The sequence below is a fragment of the Corylus avellana genome, chromosome 8 (genome assembly GCF_965113065.1).
Source record: "Corylus avellana chromosome 8, dhCorAvel1.hap1.2, whole genome shotgun sequence".
NCBI lineage: Eukaryota > Viridiplantae > Streptophyta > Magnoliopsida > Fagales > Betulaceae > Corylus > Corylus avellana.
The window spans coordinates 7,620,214-7,641,836 of record NC_142497.1 but is presented as its reverse complement, the minus strand read 5'-3'; the positions used below and the strand labels follow the sequence as shown (position 1 = coordinate 7,641,836).

General features: G+C 34.1%; 1 protein-coding gene across 1 annotated transcript; it reads left to right on the top strand.

Annotated features, from left to right (window-relative positions):
• The first annotated feature begins 12,643 nt into the window (after positions 1-12,643).
• On the top strand, positions 12,644-21,623 carry LHW (transcription factor-like protein). The gene is made up of 10 exons (XM_059573598.2): positions 12,644-13,389; positions 14,460-14,666; positions 14,763-14,844; positions 15,511-15,552; positions 15,632-15,691; positions 16,471-18,357; positions 18,470-18,571; positions 18,902-19,042; positions 19,150-19,275; positions 20,916-21,623. The coding sequence occupies exons 1-10, from the start codon at positions 13,295-13,297 to the stop codon at positions 21,093-21,095; spliced, it is 2,922 nt and encodes a 973-aa protein (XP_059429581.2). The 5' UTR covers positions 12,644-13,294; the 3' UTR covers positions 21,096-21,623.

Genomic DNA, 21,623 nt, shown 5'->3' with positions numbered 1-21,623 from the left:
TTTTTATTTTAAAAAAAATGAAAATCAAGGACATTTTGGTCTTTTTTTATATTTTTAACGGCTAAAATTAACGGAAGCGTTCTAATTGAGAGTAATTGAAAGTTTCGGAGTTCAAAATGAGATATTTGAAATTCATGAGAGTTTGTAAAATTGGGTGGAAGTTTAGGAGGCCAACATGAAGTTTCTCCTAATTTTTTTGATGTAAAGAAGCAAGTTGGGGGAAATAAATGGAATTTAGTAGATTTTTATATAATTCTTGTATAATTGATATGATGGGTCAATGAAAATCAGTCCTTAAATTAACAAAGGCTTTGTAAGAAAAATAATTATTGTTGCATCATTCCAATTATATGAAAGTGGTATAGCAGCCTACTAAATAACATTTATATGTAAAAAAATTTGTATTATGTTCTCGTTGTACATAAATTACTTACGCAATAAAGAAAAGAAAAAAAATCATAAATATCACCTTTGAATTTTGATGTGAATATTAGTTTGATGCATGGATTTTTTTATACTTAAAACAATTTATCTTTTGAATAAATTTGTTATAATTTTGTGTTAGTATTCAAATTTAATCACTTGAGATACATATAATTTCCATCACATCTTCAACAATCATTAAATACATAATGGTATTTTATTTCACCCTCTTTCACTTCCACCTACACCCTTCTCTTATTGATGTGTTTCTATGAAATTGGCTTTGCCCACTTGCTCTAAAACTAGTCATTTTCTATGTAGTTCGTGCTCCCATATCGAGTTTCGATCATGTCGAAATATGTGTATAAAACTATATAGGTCAACCTTAACTTCACATATTTAATTAAATTGATCAAATTTCTTAATTATAGCCTTCTAATTTTGTATCGGGTTTGTGTTGGATTTATGGGTTATGTTAAAAATTACGTAGGATTATGTCACGTGTCAAGTTTGGGATGTGTGAAAATATAGGTATAAGACCATATTGGTTAACCTTAAATCAACCAATTCAATTAAACAGGTCAAATTCTTCAACTTTAACTTTTTAATTGTGTATTGAATTTGTATCGAATTTTCAGGTCGTGTCAAAAATTAAATCCTTAACTATGATTGATTGAGAATGTAAGTTTGGTAAATATAGGTCACAAATGAGTGAGAAGGAGAGTCAAAGAAGTAAAGATAATAATATTATATATATATGTTGGATTTAACCAAATATTATATTTGATATGATCCAAATCTAAATGATTCAAATTATAAGTCTAAAAAACTAAATTGACAGTCATATCAAAATCAAAAGAAAAAAAAAATGATATTTATAATTATTAAAAAAAAAAATAACAGCCACACGATCTCTTTTTCCATGATATTCATTGAACATAATTCTCGCATGACTTCCTTGCTTTTGCAATCCACACATGGAAGTTTCCGTACTTAGGGTGACCTACAAGAATAATGCGGTCACGCCCACCAAATGAGATGACAAAAAAAATACACGTGTCCTATCAATCCCACAAAGGGATAAAGATCAATAAAATTATCGGTCCAAATTGCAAGTAATGTGAGAGAGGACACGTCGGTTCAGAAAAGTGGTCCGACAATCCAAAATTAATTTTAACTGATGAGTATCATATGAATTTTTTCAATTTACCGCGAAAATTTTTAACAATTTGAACAGATAATTGTTGTGAATCCTATTACCCGTGACAGTCGTTCAGTGGTCTCAAGGAAATTCCCATGATGTTGAGCACGTACTAAGGTGTGTGTTCAATTCTCTGTAATGGATAAGCATTCACACAAGCTTGATTAGTATTAGAGTATATTTGGAATTGTGTTTGATAAATAGAGCTTTTAAGTTAAAAATAAATAAATAAATAAAAATGGCAAAAGCTTCATTTTTTTGGCTTTTGCCAAAAGTGCGTTTTGGTCATTTTTAAAATTTTTTGACTCTTAAAAGTGCTTTCAATTTTTTTACCAAACGGAGTATTTTTTTTTCTTCGAAAATACTTTTTGAGTGTTAAACGCAGTTTTAGGCTCCTTAAATGCACATCCAAACATGCCTTAGCCGCCTTGGAAACCACTGATCTGTTGGTAAGCGCATGCTGTTTCTATCATCTAGGCCCTTCCTGAACAATTCCTAGCAGGCAAGTGTTACTATGATCATGTCCAGGTAAAGTAACTACAGTCGATCGTCCCCTCCTGTCCTTTGAGAAAAAAGAAAAACTATCGTAAATCTCAATTCCGCTCAAGTACAGTCGCGTTCGCTATTTCGGGAGTGGAGTAGTATGTCATTATTTGTAGACAGAATGAAGATGGAAAATCCAAAATGGATTCTAGGAGATAACACTTGCCAATTAACAATGTCTCACCAGTCAAGATTCTCATGCTTGCTTGTCCCATTGCACCTCTCAAATACTGATAAAGATTTCAATGTGGCTTTCCGTCGTATCACCCTCAAGAAATGATTTGTAGAGGGTTTTTGGTGGAGCACTTCAAAGCCCACCAGCACAAAATGAATGATGCAAAACACCAATTATCAACCATTTTTTTCTCTGCATTCATATGCAAAGGGAAGCCTTGACTTTGGCTCATTCCCTTTTGTGCTCCTTTTTCTAGGGTTTTGGTCAAGATTTTTTGCTTTGCGTATAATTTTGGGTTGATTTAACTGAGCAGACAACTAAATCCAGGGGTTGACATTTCGAAAAGGAAATTGTAAATTTTTTTACCTTTACAACTTTTCAAACAGCCATGTATATCCGTATCATGATCTTAGATTTGCTGAAAACCAGATTTGTTTTGTTGTTTTTGCTAAGATATTCTAAATCTTTTTCATTGGAGCTACTTGACACCTTTATAAGAATATCAATTCTTTTATTATTTAGGGCCGGATTGAACTACCACGCATTTTGAAAAGACCCTCTAAATTTAAAAAATTATCAATTTCACCACTGAATTTTCAATTTAATGCAATTGACAAAATTTCGTCAATTTTTGTTGTTAAACCCTAACAGAAACCACTAAAAAAAATCAAATTATCCTTCAATTTTTTTATTTTTTATTTTTTTTTCAACTTAGAAGTTCGGGGGGTGAAATTGAGAAGTTTTAAAATTTGAAAAGTCTTTTTAAATCGCGTGGTAGTTCAGGAGTCCATTGTTAAGTTTTCCTTATTATTTTCATTAATTTAGTTTTAGATTCATAATTTTTTATGGGTTTAAATTTTTTAAACAATTAGTAAACTTTCAAGTAGTCTATTGAAGGATATGGTAGGTGAACATCCTTCTAGTATGAATTGTGGGAATGCTTCCTCTTGACATTCTTGTGAGCTTTTAAATAAAGTCATGTTTGTTAAGCCTACAATTGATAGGGAAGTCAAGGCTAAAGAAGCCTGTTTGGACAAGGAAATCATTGATAAGCCCAAACCCATGACTTCTTGTAGCGACCAGATTTTTAATAAGTTTATTCTTACATGCCACTATTGCGGGATCATTAGTCACATAAGACTAATGTTTTTTCTCTTGCGCTCTCAAATACCATAAATGCACCTAGGAAAGATGTGCCTAGACGTAATAGTCAGGTTAGCCGAACAGGTCATGCTCATTAGTGAGCGACTTGATGAGTTGACTAACCATCCAAACCAGAGAAAATATACCGGCCCTAAGACTAAGTCTAAACCTCAAAAGGTTTGGGTGAGGAAGAATGATCACTTGTACTTCTACATTGCACTTAAAATCCTCGGTACATGTTTATGGTACCTCAACGGTGGCTATTCTATATTGAAAAGTACATTGGAACTATGTTCCATAATGTTTGAAATTATAGTTACCTGAAATTATGAAAAACAATAATGATTTCATTGAGCTTCAATAAAATTCTAAACAAATTTGTGTCGAGGTAGATTTAGCGAATTCGACAACAATTTACATTTATATATTTTAAACCACAATTAAATATTTTTTAAATTATATATATATATATATATATATATATATGTAATATTGCCCTACATTAACTAAAATCGTGACTCACCACTAAGTATCATGAGCTTAGTCAACCCCACCACTCACTCTTCAACATAGTTTGCTTGCTTGTTAATATCTTACCCATTCTCTCTCTATGACTACTTTTTTGAGATTTTTTTGACATGTAACATGGCTCACCACTTTTAAATTTTAAATATCTATTAATTTTTTTTTTTATAGAGAAAAATATTTAGCCATCATGCTGCCCAGAAGGGATTTTTTTTTTTTTAGGCGTTATTTTTCATGTTTGATTGAGTAAATTATACTCTTGTATATAAAATGAATTGATTTCTGAGCAAGAAAAGTAACAAGTTTCACTCACGCAGTCAAAAAATGAATATTATAACACCCAAAGCCACGTTCATTAGGGTTTGAATAGGAATCTTTTACCCATTTCCCCACAAACATTACTATATACAACGACAGTGAGATGAAATACTTTTGGATTCTTTGAAGTAACGGAACACAAAAAGAAACAAATCCTCATGTGTCTCCAACTAGTGCTCCATCTTTTTATGCTCCCATGAATTTCTTTATTTGTTCAAAAAAAAAAAAAAAAAAAAGTCTCACCACCACCAACCTCACTAGAATAGTTTAGTTTAATCCTCCCCTAGCTTTTCTGTGTATGTGGGCGACTGATAAATCCATCCAATCCATAGCATTAGTGGGAATAGAGAAAACATGAAAAAGCGATGACAATTCGTGCTCTCGTATCAGGTTTGAATTGTATCGAGATATTAGTATAAGACGGTATATGTTAACCATAACTTAACTCATTTAAATAATCGGGGTACATTTTTCAACTCTAATCCATTAATTTCGTGTTGGGTGTCAAAAATACCAACCTTGTTGTCGGTGTCGCTTTTCGACTTCAAATCGTATCGAGATATGGGTATAAGACGATATGGGTCGATCTTAATCCGATCAATTTAATTAAACGAGTCAAATTTTTTAATGTTAAGTTGCTAATTTTGTATCAGGTTCGCGAGAGACGTTTTATACAAATATATTACATATATATAGCCGTTGGCCTATCAACATACCCACCATGTGGGGTATCAATATTTTACTAGCAGGATTGTTAAAAAGGAAAGGGCATAGAATAGAGCCATAGAAACATCACGAGGTTGGCAATCAGCAAATGAAGTTTAAGTCTCATATATATATAAAGATTAAATATAGTAAGATAAATTAATGAAAAGCATTAGGACAAAAACTGGCATGTCAGCCAACCAGAGCCATATTAAACCCTAAATATGCTTGCAAGAAAAGAATAGAACAGAGGAGAAAGCAGAGAAGCACAATAAAATTATCACATTTGATAGGTAGAACTGTTCTCGAGTTAAACTCTACACAGACACACATGTAGTGACTTGTGAAAATACTCAAGATATTTAGAGAGAAGAATCAAAGGTATATATATATATATATATATATATATATATATATATTATAGACGAATCAAATATGTTAGGTTCTATAGCTAGGAACATCATTCACACACTTGATTCCACATGACCAGCACACAAATTAAGAACAAGATTGCAACAACACAAAGTGTAAAATGTCCAACTTAGATTCAGATCTTGACTTCAAAATATACTCAACTCATTGTGGAGATTCATTACCTGTCTGTACAGTTATTTTTTTAGTTTGGAAAACTTCACTTTTTTTTTTTAATTAATTAATTAATTTATTTATTTTTGACATGTCCGCATAAGAGGAAATGAAATTCGAACTAGTGATATTCACTTCATTAAGCGTGGTCCCAGCCGATTGAGCTACCTCTTGGGGACGGGAAAACTTCACTTATCTCATCTGAATTGTTACTTTTTTTTTTGGTAATGTCTCTCCTAAAGTTTATAGCCTCTTAATTTAATCTATCTAACTTTTAATTTTTTTTTAATGTTCCCCTCGATTAGGATTTTCCATTAAATCCTAACAAAAATCCCAAAATATCCACCCTTTTTGTTTTTAGAAAAAAAATATTTAAAATATTTTGCAAAGATTGAGGTGTGGGTATATTTGTAAATACCAGTAAATTCAGACCAATGCCTTCATTTTTGCATTTCTTTTTTCTTTTTTCCTAAAACAAATGGGGTTATTTTGGAAAAAGTTAACGGAAAGATAAGATCGCAAACAATTGAAAAATAAATACAATAAATTGAGTGAAATGAAACTTTAGAGGAAATATTACAAAAGCTGTGACAATTCAAAGGAGTTAAGTGAATTTTTTTTTTTAGTTTTTATAACTCTTTTTCTACTGTTGATTTGAATTTAAAAATCTTTTGATTTACCTTTCGCACTAGCAAATTCTATCATAGGCTGCTCTCACCAGCATCACTGACAGCTTTTTCTCTTGCTCCTTTCATCACGAGTTCCTCTTCGGAGCTATGGAATGAATTGTTGTAATTGATCGTGTTAACGTATTTTTTAGTCTTTATTTTTTATTTATTTATTTGTAAGTAGTCTTTATTTTGATTATTTGTGATTTTGCTTTATTTTTTTTATGTTGTTGTAATTTTGCTCTGCCTTCCCATTTTACTATAAATTCTAAAAAGTAAAAGCCTCCACCTTTTAGGGGCTGTGTGGAGGTTATTGGCTCAACACTGCGCATGGCTATACAGGAAGGGTTGTGAAGGACGACTTTTTATAATTGTTTAACTTTATTTTTGCCTAGTAATAAAATTAAATTTGAAAAAAAAGGAAAAAAAAAAATCAGTTCTCAACTTTAGAGCACGTTTGGGATTATGTTTGAAAAATAGAGTTTTTAAATCAAAAAGTGTTATTTGGTAAAATGCTCGTTTTTAAGTTTTTGTCAAAAATGCGTTTTAGTCATTTTTGAGTTTTTTGAACATTTAAAAGCGCTTTCAATTTTTTTATCAAACGGGTATTATTTTCTTCGAATAGACTTTTTGACTGTTAAACACATTTTTAACCATTTCAAATGTACACCCAAATAAACCGTTAGTACTCAAGAGTCAAGACTCTTACTAAATTGCTAGTAATGGAATTTCTGATGACAACTAGACATAGTCCTTAACCCATGTGATTAAAATAATAATAATAATAATAATCCACAGAAATTTTTGATTAAAAAAGTTTTCAGCCCCCAAAATGTTATGCTTGCTTGGATAGAATTTACTACAATTTCAAATATTCTAAAAATATGGAAATTCAGATCGTTTCTTATCTCGAACAACTTGAAAAATGCTATATATTAAAAAAGTGAGAAGTGAGATGTTATTGATGCAGAAAAAAAAAAAAAAAGAAAGAAAAGAAAAGAAAAAAACCAAAGAAATAAGTAGAAGAGAAAAATGAAAATAATGAGAGAAGCTTTTTTTTTTTTTTTTTTTGACATCCACATAAAGGAAGGGGGATAGGAGATTCGAACTAGTGACATCTGCTTCATTAGGCGTGTTTTACAGCCGATTGAGCTATTTCTTTGAGATAAAATAAGCATATTAGAAAGGTTCCAAATGGCTTGGAGCAGGAAAGTGGAATATCCCTCTCTCTCTCCCCCCTCTCTTTTTTTTTTTTTTTTTTTTTTGTGAAGTAGATGATTATCTTTCTCTATTAATTCAAAAGTGTAATTAAATTTTTTTTTTTTTTTATCCAAAGGATACTAGAATTTGCGCATCACTTATTATAACAAACACTATTAAAATAAAGTGAAAAGAAAAGAAAATAAAAATTAGTTTAAAAAGATTCAATAATTATTGTTGTAAACAATGACATGTTGCTTTTCTTTACCAAAGTGCTTGATGATGTTTCTCTTCTATAGATACAATGTGTATGATGATCTTCCTATATATTAATTCAAAAAATGAATTACTATAATTTCTTTTTTATTTTATGAATTTTTTTTTTTTTTTTAACATGTCTGCACAAGAGGAGGAAGGAGATTCGAACTAATGATTTTCGTTTCACTAAACATAGTCTTAACCGATAGAGCTACCTTTTGGGGACTTTATTTTATGGATATTGAACCTTGTGTCATGGACAATTACAATAAATAATAACAAAATAAAGTCAAGGAGAGGAAATGATTTATTTACTATACAATAATTATTCTTACACCCAGTAAGGTGTTGGTTTAATGGTATGATAGTGGGTTAGTACAATTATAATAATTGTGGTCCCCTTTATTAATCGATCTCGTCATTGTCTTTTTTTTTTAAAAAAAATTATTAGCATTTGGCAATGGATTAAAAAAATGATAATAGTAATAAAAATCAACAAAATAAATAAGATAATATTTCCTTGCAAAGAGACGTGGTTGTGGGAGAATACATCTCCATTTTCTTAGTCATTTTATGGTCAATAAGTAATGTTATTGGATCTAATAGTGTATTCCATGGCGGCTTAGGTGCCGCGAATGTCGTAGTTCTTTTAAGGGCGTCGATTCAATTTTTAATATTTTATGAGAAAAAGCGAGGTAGATGGAGGTGAAAACGATGTATTTTAAGCTTAAAAATACGCTGGCAAGCTTATTGGTGAATGTGGCATCTTGAAAGAGGCTTTTTAGATTGAGGTTATATACGCAATTTTGACACTTGTAACAAATGTTATGACCAATTTACAAACTCATACGCGGAATTGACCTTTCCGTTCGAACGAGGCTAAGAGCATTTTCAAATGAAATGCATGTCAAACTTACTTAACGGCTAAGAAAATTTGCTCGATCGAATGGGAAACAACCTGTTTGAATGAACATGTTTTATTAAAAAATTGAGCGGAAATTTGGATTTCTTAGCAATTAAGAATAAAGATTTTGTTCAAAAGTGAATTTTTGGCCTATAAATAGAGGTTAAAGTTCAATTAAAAACTCATTCCAAAATCTTATCTCTCTCTATAATCTCTAATTTAAGTATTTTAGTGTGAAGGAAGGGTTCTTGATTAGCAAGGCCATGTGGAAGTGGATTATTGATGTAGAAGTTTAGAAATTTTTGAGGTATAAGAACTAAAATCTAGCTTTTTATTTAATTAATTATTGTGCCGTTGTAATGCTCATATAAAGAATACGTGCCTTAACAACGTATTTATAGCACAGTTGTAATGCCTGAATAGATATATACGCAGTAATTACTTGTTACGAAGATAGATTTAGGTTCTGAGAAAACTTAGACCTTTTAGGAAATTTAAAAAGTTTTTTCAAACACAAGGTTTGTGTTTAATTTTCTGATAATTTCTTTATTGATTAAACCTCCTTAAATAAGGATACAATGAAAATATTGGAAACGAGTTATTTTATAGTCAAGATTTTATTTTGTTTTATCTCATGTAAACTGTTAGATAAAACAAAATAAAATATTGATTATGAAGTAGCTCATCTCCATTTCATTTGAAATGAAGGCGATACTATTTTGTCAGAGTTATACTATTTCATCTCTATTTCATTAAAAAGAGTAATGCTAAATATTATATTTTTTATTTTACAACTATCTCATAACGTGATAGTTATAACGAAATCTTAGATTATTATTTTTGTTTTGCTTACAAGAACTTATTCAATTGTTAATTGAGTATGTCATGTCACTATTATGAGTAGTTGTAGTAAGATTAAAATGTAGTTTTTAACATTATTATAAAAAAATATATGAGAAATGATACTGTTCTTCTTTGTGTAATCCTGATCCTACGTATATATTATTATTATTATTATTATTATTTTTTTTCTGAGAGACGGATGGGTAGAGGTGTCAAAAATTACTGGGGAACCGGAACTGGAAAATCAGAAAACCGGGGAGCCAGTTCTAGTTCCAGTTTCGGTTTTTGGCACCCGGTTATAACCAAAAAACCAGAACCGGGTATATATATATATATATATATATATATATATATATATATATATATATATATTAAACCGGATAAAAAAAATAATTTTCTTAAAAAATTGGAACCGGAACCCTATTCCTGGTTTCGGTCCCAATTTTGGCCAAAAACCAAAAAACTGGACCGGATTGACACCCTTACCGATGAGGTGTATATATATATATATATTTTTTTTTTTGAGGGACCGGTGGAAACCTATGAGCAAGAAATAAATTCATACAAGATTCTCGACTTATTAAAAGAAAGGGGGGTCTCTTTATGTATATTTTTTAATTTTTTGTGTGGGTAAGACTTAAGGGGATCTGCTTGACAACTAGAATAATTTCCATAATAATAATATCCATCTCGGCCGGCAAAAGAAAAAATAGAAACAAAGCAAATCTGTTTTTGGTTAGGAAACATAACCTACCAAATTTTAGTAAATGTTTCATGAACATCAGACACGAATCTACGAATCCTTAACTCTCTCTCTATATATATATATGTATTGCTCAAAAAACACCAATACATTTAGTTGGAGCTATGATTTGATATGTTGTGATGATGCATCCATTTAAATTCATACCCAAAATATATCACCTAAAAATCTCGTCACAGGATTATAGCACAACTTTAAATAAAAATAGAGAAAAACTTATTATAGGTTTTTTTTTTTTGTTTTTTTGGTAAAAAATATATATGGGTCTCATTCATAAATGATGAAAATAGAGCAACTAATGTCACTGTCACATATACAATTAAAAATTTCTTTCATCTAGACCCATCTATGCCTTTTTTTAATAGCTTTTGCTATACCATGTGCCGCGAAATTTGCATCTTTGTCGAGTATGAACAATTTGCCAACTAAATAACAAAGCTAATACCATGCGTATGTCATCGACTAGCTGTTCAAATTTACGCTAATTTGTCAATAGATCTCATTGCATTAATTACTTAAAGTGCGTCACCTTCTACAATGATATTTCGTAGATCCAAATCTTTATTAAATTTAAATGCTTGAAAAAAACTGCCAACGCTTCTGCAGCAACCATTCTAAGTTCTTTGATTTAGTCAACCTTCTAAATTATAGGTTAACTCTAATTTATTGCTCGAGTTGTTTTCCTCTTAAAAAAAAAAAAAAAAAAATCCCTAGAGACCAGGACTTTTTCTTAACTTGGTCATCATAATAGATGAATAATCTTGTAATCCCTAATAAAAAAATCATGATTTTTTTTTTGTTCCTCTTTTCTTTCTTTTCTGTAAATACAGCTCGAAGCCTCCAGCAATCACAAGCTGAATTTGACTGGACCGTTCAATGACTAAGAAAGTGAAAGAAAGAAAAAAAAAAAAAAATGACCGTTGAATGAATAGATCATTGGACCGTTTTATTTTTGAGCCACCATTTGGTGAGTTATAATTGAAAAATAAAAAAAATAAAAGAAATAATATTGTAAAAGACAAACTTCAAAAGATAAAAAAATCCATTAAAAAAGAAAGAAAGAACCAAACCGATACGGAGAAATATGCTTCAACCCATATAAAATAGTGCCAAATGTTTATAAACATTTAAAAGGTATATTAAATTTAATATAAATTAGTAAACTACTATTAATGAGGTTAATAATTTAATATGCCTTTTAAATGTTTATGGGAAATGCTTGGTGTTCTTTTAGTGTTCTCCTGGTGTTCTCCCAATTATGATGTGACTTTTAAAATCACCAATATATTAAAAGTCAATAATGATAATCTCAAATTCAACGATAATTTTAAAAGCCACATCATAATTAGGAGGACACTAAGAGAACACTAGAAGAACACCTAGCATTCCCCAATGTTTATAGACACTTGGCAGTGTTTTACATGAGTCGGATGATATTTTTTTCATACTGGTTTGGAGGAAATTTCTGTAAAAAAACAAAATTTTTTTTTTTAACATGTTTACATAAGAGGGAAGAGGGAGATTCAAACTAGTGACCTCCGCTTCATAATGTGTGGTCCCCAGCCGATTGAGCTACCCCTGGGGACAAAAAAAAAAAGTTAAAAGAAAATGAAAGTCTCTTCCTTGATCATCAAAGTATTCACATTCAACTTAAAAAAATGTTTACTTTTTCAAGCATTTTAGTTATTAATTTTTACTATTATTTTTAAAGAGGAGAAAAATAGATTTATTTATTTTTTTAATGCTCTGTTGAGAACTGCAGCAGCTAGTCAATTCTTTGGCCGGACGAGAAACTTTTTTTACTATATATATATATTTTTTACGAGGTTTAGATAAATTAAACCTTTTAACTATTTTGACTGATCCCCAATGTGAACGCTCGTACCATTCATAATATGCTGTAGTATGTAGTATTAATGATTGATGGGTATAGAATTTGTAATGTTTCAATCAAACGATACATTTGCAGATTTCCATTTGAGTATAGATATTCAAACAATTATTTTATCTCCCCAACTATATGTCAGGCCAAAAATGTCAAAATGTACCAACAAAATTAAAGAAAGAAAGGTTAAATTAAATGAAGTCTTAACTGTCTCCCAGTTCTAAAGTAATTTCTCATTATTTGACAAAGCAAAGAGAGCGGAGGGCAATGACAGAGATGACGTCATGACGACAGCAACCCGCACTAGCTCGTCACCTCCCCAAACCCCCACCTGTTCACACCCCCAAAAACATCGAAAAAAAAAAAAAAAGAGAGAAAAAAAAAGAGGGAGAAAAATTCAGAAGCCGACAAAAGCGGAGGAGTGGCATGGAGATGTGATTTGTTGAAACTCCGTGCCTGTTTGTGAAACCCCCAGTGGTATAATGTGGCCGCTAAAGCGCACTTTAGCACACTTGCAATTTCTTTTTCAATCCCACACAGAGAAGAATATCGCAGGGGGAGAGAGAGAGAGAGAGAGAGAGAGAGGACGCAGCAGTGGCTGCAATCTGAGCCTGAAGCCGACCTTACCAACAACCCCCGAGACACCGACTGCGACAGAGAGAGAGAGCGACGCGCGCGCGCGCACTAGCAGACACGCGCTCTTTCGAGAAACCCAGAAATCTTTTGCATTTTTTTTTAGCGGAGTTGGAGCTCAAATGGCGCAAATAATGGGCATGTACAGGATCGAAGCTTGTGGGATAGTGTAGGAGAAGGGAAGGCTGTAAGACGCTTTCACTTCTCTCACTCTCTCGCACTCTCGCTCTTTGCTCGGGACCTTTTCGGTTTCTTGAGCTCTCTGCCTTTGAATGGCTTACCGGAGAATGGTGTCTGGGAGCTTGGATCCGGAGAGGAAGAGGAGCGGGGGATTGAGGACGAAGCAGGCGGGAAGAGGGTCGTGCCGCGGGAGTTAGATAGAAGTCGCCGGAAAATGATCGGTCTCTGCCGGCGGTAAATTATTTTTGCTGTATCTGTTTCTCTGTCTCGCTCTTCAGTCTCTGTTCGCTTGTTTGAATCCAAACTCGTTCGCTAAAGCGGGTGATACCGAGCTCCGAAGCTATGGGGTACTTGCTCAAAGAGGTGCTCAAGTCGCTGTGCAGTCCGAATCAGTGGTCCTATGCTGTGTTCTGGAAGATCGGATGTCAAAACCCTAAGTAAGTCCCGGAGAGGATGAGTGGATTAGAGAAAGGAAGTGAAGTCTTTGAGCTTTTTCTGTTTTGTTGTTGTTTTGGTCAGTGCTCAAAAGTCAACTTATCTAACTAGTCGAGCTTGTATGATTAGTTTGGGGTTTCCGAGTTTTGAATCCTAAGTACATCTCCGTTTGGTTGATGAGAAAGGGAAAGGAAAGTAAAGAAAAAGAGAACTCTTTTTTTTTTGTTTTTCCTTTTCCTTTTCCTTTTTCTTTTTCTTTTTCTGGGGCTCTTTTTGTTTTTGTTTCGTAAGAAAAGTCAAGAACTCAATTAAGAGTAGTGAATCAGGCCTCGGAACTCTTCTATTTTAGATTCCCTATGGTTTCGGGGATTTATTTACTTTTTACTTTCACTTTCCTAGATTTTCTCGGTTACCAAACATATAGGATCTGATTTGGTCTATGAGGGGTAGGTTTTCACAAGTTGTGGTCTGATTGGCTACTGTTATCTGGTATTTGATTCGTTTATCTCATGTTTGTACGTTCCTTATTTTGGAACTTTATGCTTTGGTTGGTTCTGTTTTGTCCTTAAGAATCTCGGTGACAAGTAGATTTGTATTAGTTTGACAACCCCCACTGTGTGTATTGACTAAATTCTGCCGATGAATCTGTTGAATCAGAATTTGTCATCCTTTGTTTGATTCGATTCCGTCTTATTTTCTTGTTCCTAATAAACAATGTTACCTTTTATCACCGGTATATAATAGGGTATTCATTGATCAGTTGCCTTCTGTCAGGATCTGTTTGGCTGCTGGGAAATTACAGTAGGATATATATATATATATATATATATATATATATATATATATATATATATATATAGTTTCCTGTTCCGTAGAAGAAAAAATTAAAATTTTTCCGAGCTGAGCCCTCTTGAACTATTTAGTCTTATAAAGTTATGTTTTGGATTGTTTGTCGTTTAAATTTTTATTCTGAAGTTAGGAATGTTGTGCCCTTAACACTGGTATCTGTCTCCTTTAGGACTTTTGATATTTGTTTTAGAGTTAAATGATGGGGCTCTTCATATCTTGGCAGGTTATTGATTTGGGAAGATTGTTATTATGAACCCTCACCATGTTCTGCTCCATGCATTTCTGGATCTGAGACTTTTAAAGAGTGGGAGGGATCCTGGGATTCTCCGGAAATTCGCTCCTCTCAGCTTCGGAGTCAATTAGGGGACAGAGTCCATTCACTGATAAATGATATGATGATTAATAATCAAGTTTATGTAGTGGGTGAAGGGTATGATTTTTTTGCTTTTCTTCTTTTCTACTTGCTGCTTCAAGTGCTTTTCCTGAAACTAAGCGTATGAGGCACTGTTTTTATTATTTTTTTCAGGATAGTTGGGCGAGCTGCATTTACAGGACACCATCAGTGGATTCTTTCAAACAACTACAATAGGGATGCCCATCTATCAGAGGTACGTAATAGAAATTCTGCCTCTGGTTTGACTAGAAGAGAGCGAGGTTTCCTTTCTAGAGCTCATTGTTAAAATTTCAATGATAGTTTGGGCGTCTTTGCACTGATGGCTCCATGCCATAGAACCTAAAAATGTTTTCGTGCCGATTCTACTTGACGTCCAAACTTTGATGAGTAAAATGAGCTTAAAAAAGAAAAGAAAAGAAAGGAAGTTGACTTTATTTTTTATTTGTTGGTTAAGTAAATAGAGTTCGTCAAAAACCAAAGTGGGCGTCCAAATATACATAAAGTATACAAGAGAAACACCTAACTAACCCAAAAAAAAAAAAAAAAAAGAGATTAAGAAAGTCATGAAAACGACGCCGAGCCCAATTTTTTTTGTGTTGTTGGCTTGGTTTATTTCTGGATCTATGTTTCGTACACAAATATCTACATTTACTTATCAAAAAAGAAAGTCATGAAAACGAGAAATATGAAAACAATCATAAGCAGCTATACATTGAAAAAGGGCATGGAAAAAGAATTGACTTTGAAATGAGAACTAGATGATGCCTCTTTAAAAATCCTTACAGACATTGCTTTCTCTGGAAGGTTAAAAAGTCTATAGTAAGGGATTAGTTTTTTCTCTTTGTGCTTAATGTAACTTTTAGTTTATTGGTGCTTCTAGGTTCTAAATGAGGTTCGTCACCAATTTTCAGCTGAAATGCAGGTCTGCTAGCTTTTATGCTTTTTATCTCATATGGTATTTACCTTGCTGTTTCATTAACAGTACTTGTATTTGATTGCAGACAGTTGTAGTTATTCCTATTCTTCCGCATGGGGTTGTTCAACTTGGTTCTTCTTTGTCTGTAAGTGCTATTTATTTATTCTTTTGGCTTAAAGGCTATAGATCCTTTTTGGTTATTCTTGTTCTGTAAATAGGACACTGTGCTTCTCTCTCTCTCTCTCCCTTCAGTCTATATATATAGCATGTTATGAATGTTGGTGCCAGTATACGTTTGGCCTTTAATTTATTTTGACACCATCCTTTAGTGACATCTGGTGCATTTTGACTCAAGGTTGTCACTTTCTTCCCTATATGGATTTCCTATACTAGCCCCACTACACACTTTTTTGTTGAGGCATCAAAGATGTCCAACTAATGGGAAAACTGTTGGTTTTGTTGGCTAGCAAATTCAACTGCTGTTCTTGAACTTGGGCGATTTATTGAGAAAGAGCTGTAATGTTTTTCTTATTTATAAATAGCTACCTTCTACAGGGTCAAATGTAGTTAAAGTGTCGGGGCCAAACAAAGAAATCTGATTGACTTCCATTTCATTGTAGTTGACAAGTAATTACAATAGATCTTTACACAAATGGTCATCTGGTATACCTTATTGCTGTTTGCAAGCAATATTGGCATAATAGCCCCTGCAAGAAATATTGGAATTAATATCAAAATGAGATTCTCTGCAAATATTAGTTATTTAATATTTGTTATGTGGCACAACTAATATGATACTTGTTCTCAATTTCGTGCTTCACATTGTAATGCATGCTTGATTTGTTTATGATGACAGATATGTTTGTTGTTTCTGTCAGTTGCTCTCAACTTCCTAACTTAATGTGTTGATACTTCTCATTTCAGATTATGGAGAATATTGGACTTGTAAATCACGTGAGGAATCTTATCTTGCAACTGGGATGCATCCCTGGTGCTCTTTTATCTGACAACTATGCAACAATAGATTCTGCTGAGAAAATTGGAGTACCAGTTACTTTTGGAGTGCCCGTATCTGTGGAACCTTCTGGAAGTTATAAAGTGACAAATCCCTCACTTTTGATGGTTGATGACTGTAAAAAACAAAGCAATTTATCTCAGGCTTCAAGGCTTGTTGGTCAATCATCTCATTCTGTAATAGGGGAGATTCGGAATAACCTGTGGACTACTGCCTCAACATTTCGACCTCCTAACAGGATCCAAACAATGCCTACATCCCATGATGACATTTGCCAACAAAAAGTAACTCCTATGATGAAGCCAAATTTTTCTATCAACAACAAACTTGGGAGTGGAGTTGTGGGAGCTGAAGTGATCCCCTCAAATCCTGTTGCATGGCAGAGCCAGCAGTCTTCTTTCTGCAATTCAAGATCTGGGTTGAATTATCAACCTGAATTTGGCCAATTGGGGGGAAGTGATAGCAACCAAAATATAATGGAGCAACATATTTTGTCAGGTGCTGGTGTTCAAGATCATCTCAATATGAACTCAAGTGCATCAAGTACTTTGAAAATGTCTCAACCGAGAAGAAATGGAGGGCTAATGCTTGATTCCCACGTAGCTTCTGTTGCTACTCCATTGTCTGAAGGAAGTAAGTTACATGGTGAAATCGATAAATATCGTTCAAAGCCAAATTCAGTTCCTTGTTCTCTTCCAAGACTATATAGAGCAGATGACAGTAATCTTTCTGGTGCACATCTCACTGAACTTGGGCTTCCATATGCTTGTTCATCGAAGACACAGGGGGTTCCTTTACATGGTCTGGCGGATCAATTAACTTCCAGTAACATGCTTTCAGGAGAAGTTGATCAAAGACGGATTTCCACAGTTGTGAAGCATAATCAAACCAAGTTGGCACAAAGGGAACATAAAATGGATACTGAGTTTTTTCAAGGCCTTGAGATCCTACTCCACCATCCAGACAAGCATATGTCTTTGAGTGAGCATATCCCTGGTTTTTCTCCTGATTACCAGAACCATGACAGTGGAAATAAGATTCCCTCTGCAAATGCTAAGCATGAAGATGCATGTACCCAGCCTCCATCAGGGGACGACTTATTTGATATTTTGGGTGTGGAATTTAAAAATAAACTACTTAGTGGCACTTGGAATAATTTTCTTGCTAATGGGCCATATGTAAATACGCAAAATCTGGGTGAGAATTCTTCAGTGTTAATGAACATGGAGGGTGTGGGTTCAGATTTGTGTCCAGTAAGTGAAGGAATATCGGAGAGTGGTATCTTCACTGGGATAGGCAGTGACCACCTTTTAGATGCTGTGGTCTCTAGGGCTCACTCTGCTTCCAAGCAGAGGTCAGATGATGATGTGTCTTGTAGGACGACATTAACAAAGATCAGTAGCTCCTCTGTTCCTAGTAGTTCTCCCACCTATGGACGGGTTAGTATGTCTGATCAAGTGCAGGGGGAGTTTTTTGGCCTTCCTAAGCCTCCAGGAAAACTAGGGACTGTAGAAACTAGTTCTCTTAGACCTGGTTACAGCAAGGATGATGCAGGAAACTGTTCTCAAACTACTTCCAATTATGCATCTCATATCAGTTCATGGGTTGAGCAGGGTAGTAATGTGAAGCGTGATAGTAGTGTGTCAACGGCATATTCTAAGAGGCCTGATGAAATCAACAAATCAAACCGCAAAAGGCTTAAACCTGGGGAGAACCCGAGACCGAGGCCAAAGGATCGCCAGATGATCCAAGATCGTGTGAAGGAGTTGCGGGAAATTGTGCCAAATGGAGCAAAAGTAATACTTCTTTGTCTTTTCTCTTCAATCTCTCTCTCTCTCTCTCTCATATTTGGAATTTTATAGCATTCAACACTAATGCTATTCTTTAATTTTTTAATGCGGTGTACAGTGTAGCATAGATGCACTACTTGAACGTACCATCAAGCATATGCTTTTCTTGCAAAGTGTCACAAAGCATGCAGACAAGCTAAAACAAACCGGGGAGTCCAAGGTATGGGCAGTGTCAAATTTACCTTGTTTCTCTGTTTACCAAGCCTCTGTTTGAAGTTCATTGAAAAATACGGTTAACGATAGTGTGTGAAAATTATGTCATGTGCAATGACACTGGGAGCCAGGCATAAACTTCCCCAGTTGAAGAAGTAATTTGTATGCATGTTGTGTATTTGCTGCCAATAATATAGTATAAGTTTATGATGTTAGAGCTTTACTTAAACAAATTATCATGTTTTGCTTTCACCATTTTATGCTCTGAGCAAAGATAATTGAGGATGGGAATCTTCTGATGGTGTATTTCCTTGCCTGAATACAATCTCACTCACAGATTGTTAGTAAAGAAGGTGGACTGCTTTTGAAAGACAATTTTGAGGGAGGGGCGACATGGGCATATGAGGTTGGCTCACAATCCATGGTCTGCCCCATTATAGTTGAAGATCTGAATCCACCTCGTCAGATGCTTGTGGAGGTAGTAACTGACATTTTTTTTTTTTTTTTTTAAATCTCAGACTTCTAAGCCTTAGTTGTAAAAGCACTGATTCATTTTGTTTTTAATATTCTTCACTCTTCTCACAGATGCTTTGTGAAGAACGGGGTTTCTTTTTAGAAATAGCTGAAATTATCAGAGGATTGGGTTTGACCATCTTGAAGGGGGTGATGGAAGCTCGAAATGAAAAAATATGGGCACGCTTTGCAGTTGAGGTAATAATCTAAACAGGAGCCTTGCCCTTCCTAGTAAACTGTTATTTAAATGCTATTTGTGCATTACATGGTTATATTATATTGAGAGTATGATTGGCCTTGTCAGCCCGGAGAAGGATCCTCTCCATTTCATTTGAAATGGAGGGGATCCATTTAGTTAAAACAAGAGGGCATTTTTGTCCAAAACTTGTCCAAAATATTTGTTTTGGACAAAAATACCCTTTTGTTTTAACTAAATGGATCCCCTCCATTTCATTTGAAATGGAGAGGATCTAGGTCCCGTCAGCCCGTGTGGTATCTATTCGTGGGAAGGGAGGTTTAGGGAATGTCTAAGGGGGTAGCGAAGGAGTCTACGGAGAAAGATTTAGTTGTGATTTTTGAGTTTACGAGAACATATCATTGAGAAAGTGGACATTAAGAACACTGGTAATTAGGCTCCGTTTGATTAGATTGTTTGCTTCTTGATTTCCAAAAAGGTAACTTCATTTGGGAACTCCACAAATGTTGCTGGACGCTCTCAAAGACTCTTTGCTAGAATACTGAATTTAGGCAAACAAAAGTCTTCCCAAGAAAGCAAGGTTTAAAATTTGGCATTTTTTCATTGAAAAACTGAAAAATACCTATCCTCACTCTCCCATCTCATCCACCCTATTATGTCAAGTCACAGTTATTCAGATCTCTAATATATCTAGGATATCAATGAATTTTACGGGCTGAACCCTCATAAAATGCTACTTATGTGTTTTCATATTCAGTAGTGTTAAACAAGATAAAAAAGTTGTTTTTAGTGGCAATTCGTCACACCTAACATCATACCGAAGACAGGTACACCTTCCATATACTGCCCTATAGGTAGTGAGACCAAGGGAATCCCCCAACCCTCAAGAATACTCTCTTCCACAACACTAAACCCTAGGATATCCTTGCCTATCTATGATCCAGCCTCCCTCACCCTCTACACCACACATCTCAACCATTTTCCAAGCACCACCTGGTTAGAAAGGCCAATTTCTTAAACCCAAACATCCAACATTGCATAGACAGCACATTGTCCCAATACACCAAGTGAGATTTGAGTTCATTCAAACCACGCCATAAAGGATCCCTTTCTTCTCTTGGGAAGATCTTTGATTGATTAATCTGCTGGGAAAGAGCTAGAAGAATTGATACGTTTAGCAATTTGTTAGCATTTGCTTGATTATACTCCCAGGAGCAAAATGCCAAGAAGCATGGAAATATGCAGTGCAGTAAAATTTCTGAAGTCCTCTTAATGAAAACCTGAACTCAATAAAATCTGCATCCTCAGCAAGTTGATGTGATTGCAATTTCTAATGTCATGAAACCTCAAAAGTGTAATCACAATTGTTCTAATCCTTTCCTGGCATGTGCTCTTCAATTCTTGTATTTTCTATCTTCAATTATAAAGGAAAAAAAATTAAAAAAAAAAAAAAAGGAATGCTTCAAAAAATTATTAGCCTTTTTCCAAGCCCATATATGGTTGAGATTTGTTAAAAAATTACACCCTCTACTCTCCCTCTACAATAGTCTGAATGTTCCTTGACTGACTGACAGATGTCTCTGTTTTCTTTGAACTATGATGCCTTTTACTTATCTCAATTTACTTCGATTTTCATATACAGGCAAATAGGGACATAACGAGGATGGAAATATTTATGTCTCTAGTTCGCCTCTTGGAGCAAACTGTGAAGGGCAGTGCAGGATCAGGTAATGGCATTGACAACAACAATATGATGGTCCACTGCTCTCATCCCCAAGCTGCCCCTATACCTGCAACTGGAAGGCCCAGTAGCTTGCAATGATTGGCTGCATGCTATACGGGTTCTTGTTGAGAGCGAGCTCGGAATTTGCTTGCAATGACTAACATGGATTCCGGTGGTTCTAACTTTTGACCAAGTTTTTGTCACCCACAAACCATATTATGACTGAGGTTTGTAGGGGAAGATTTTTAGTTAGTGAAATGCTGCTCAAGACCCTTTGTGAGTGTGTTCTTTCCTTATCCAAGGAATTAGATATTTTCCTCTAGAACCTGAATCTGAGAAGAATATTTAGCCATGGTTCCCAACTATTGTGAAGCCTATTGATAGCGCACACCCTGGAAAACCTGGATTTATTTAATTTAGCTTGATGGTTATCTTGTAGGCAGGAGAGGGATTCTGGGTTCTGTGGTTCACACATTGTACAGAAGATGTGGAACATGAAATAGAGAGGTGTTGAAGTGTTTTAGTTGGCAAATCTTTTTTTTTTTTTTTTCTTCTACTACTGGATTTTCCTGGGTAATTGATGTTACTTATGTTAATGTAATGATGAATGTCTTTGATTCTGGAAGA

Coding starts and splice junctions, on each gene's coding strand:
- LHW (XM_059573598.2), top strand. CDS start 13,295: ATGGGGTACTTGCTCAAAGAGGTGCTCAAGTCGCTGTGCAGTCCGAAT. Junction 14,667..14,762: donor GTTTATGTAGTGGGTGAAGG/GTATGATTTTTT, acceptor TATTTTTTTCAG/GATAGTTGGGCGAGCTGCAT. Junction 19,043..19,149: donor CTCGTCAGATGCTTGTGGAG/GTAGTAACTGAC, acceptor CTCTTCTCACAG/ATGCTTTGTGAAGAACGGGG.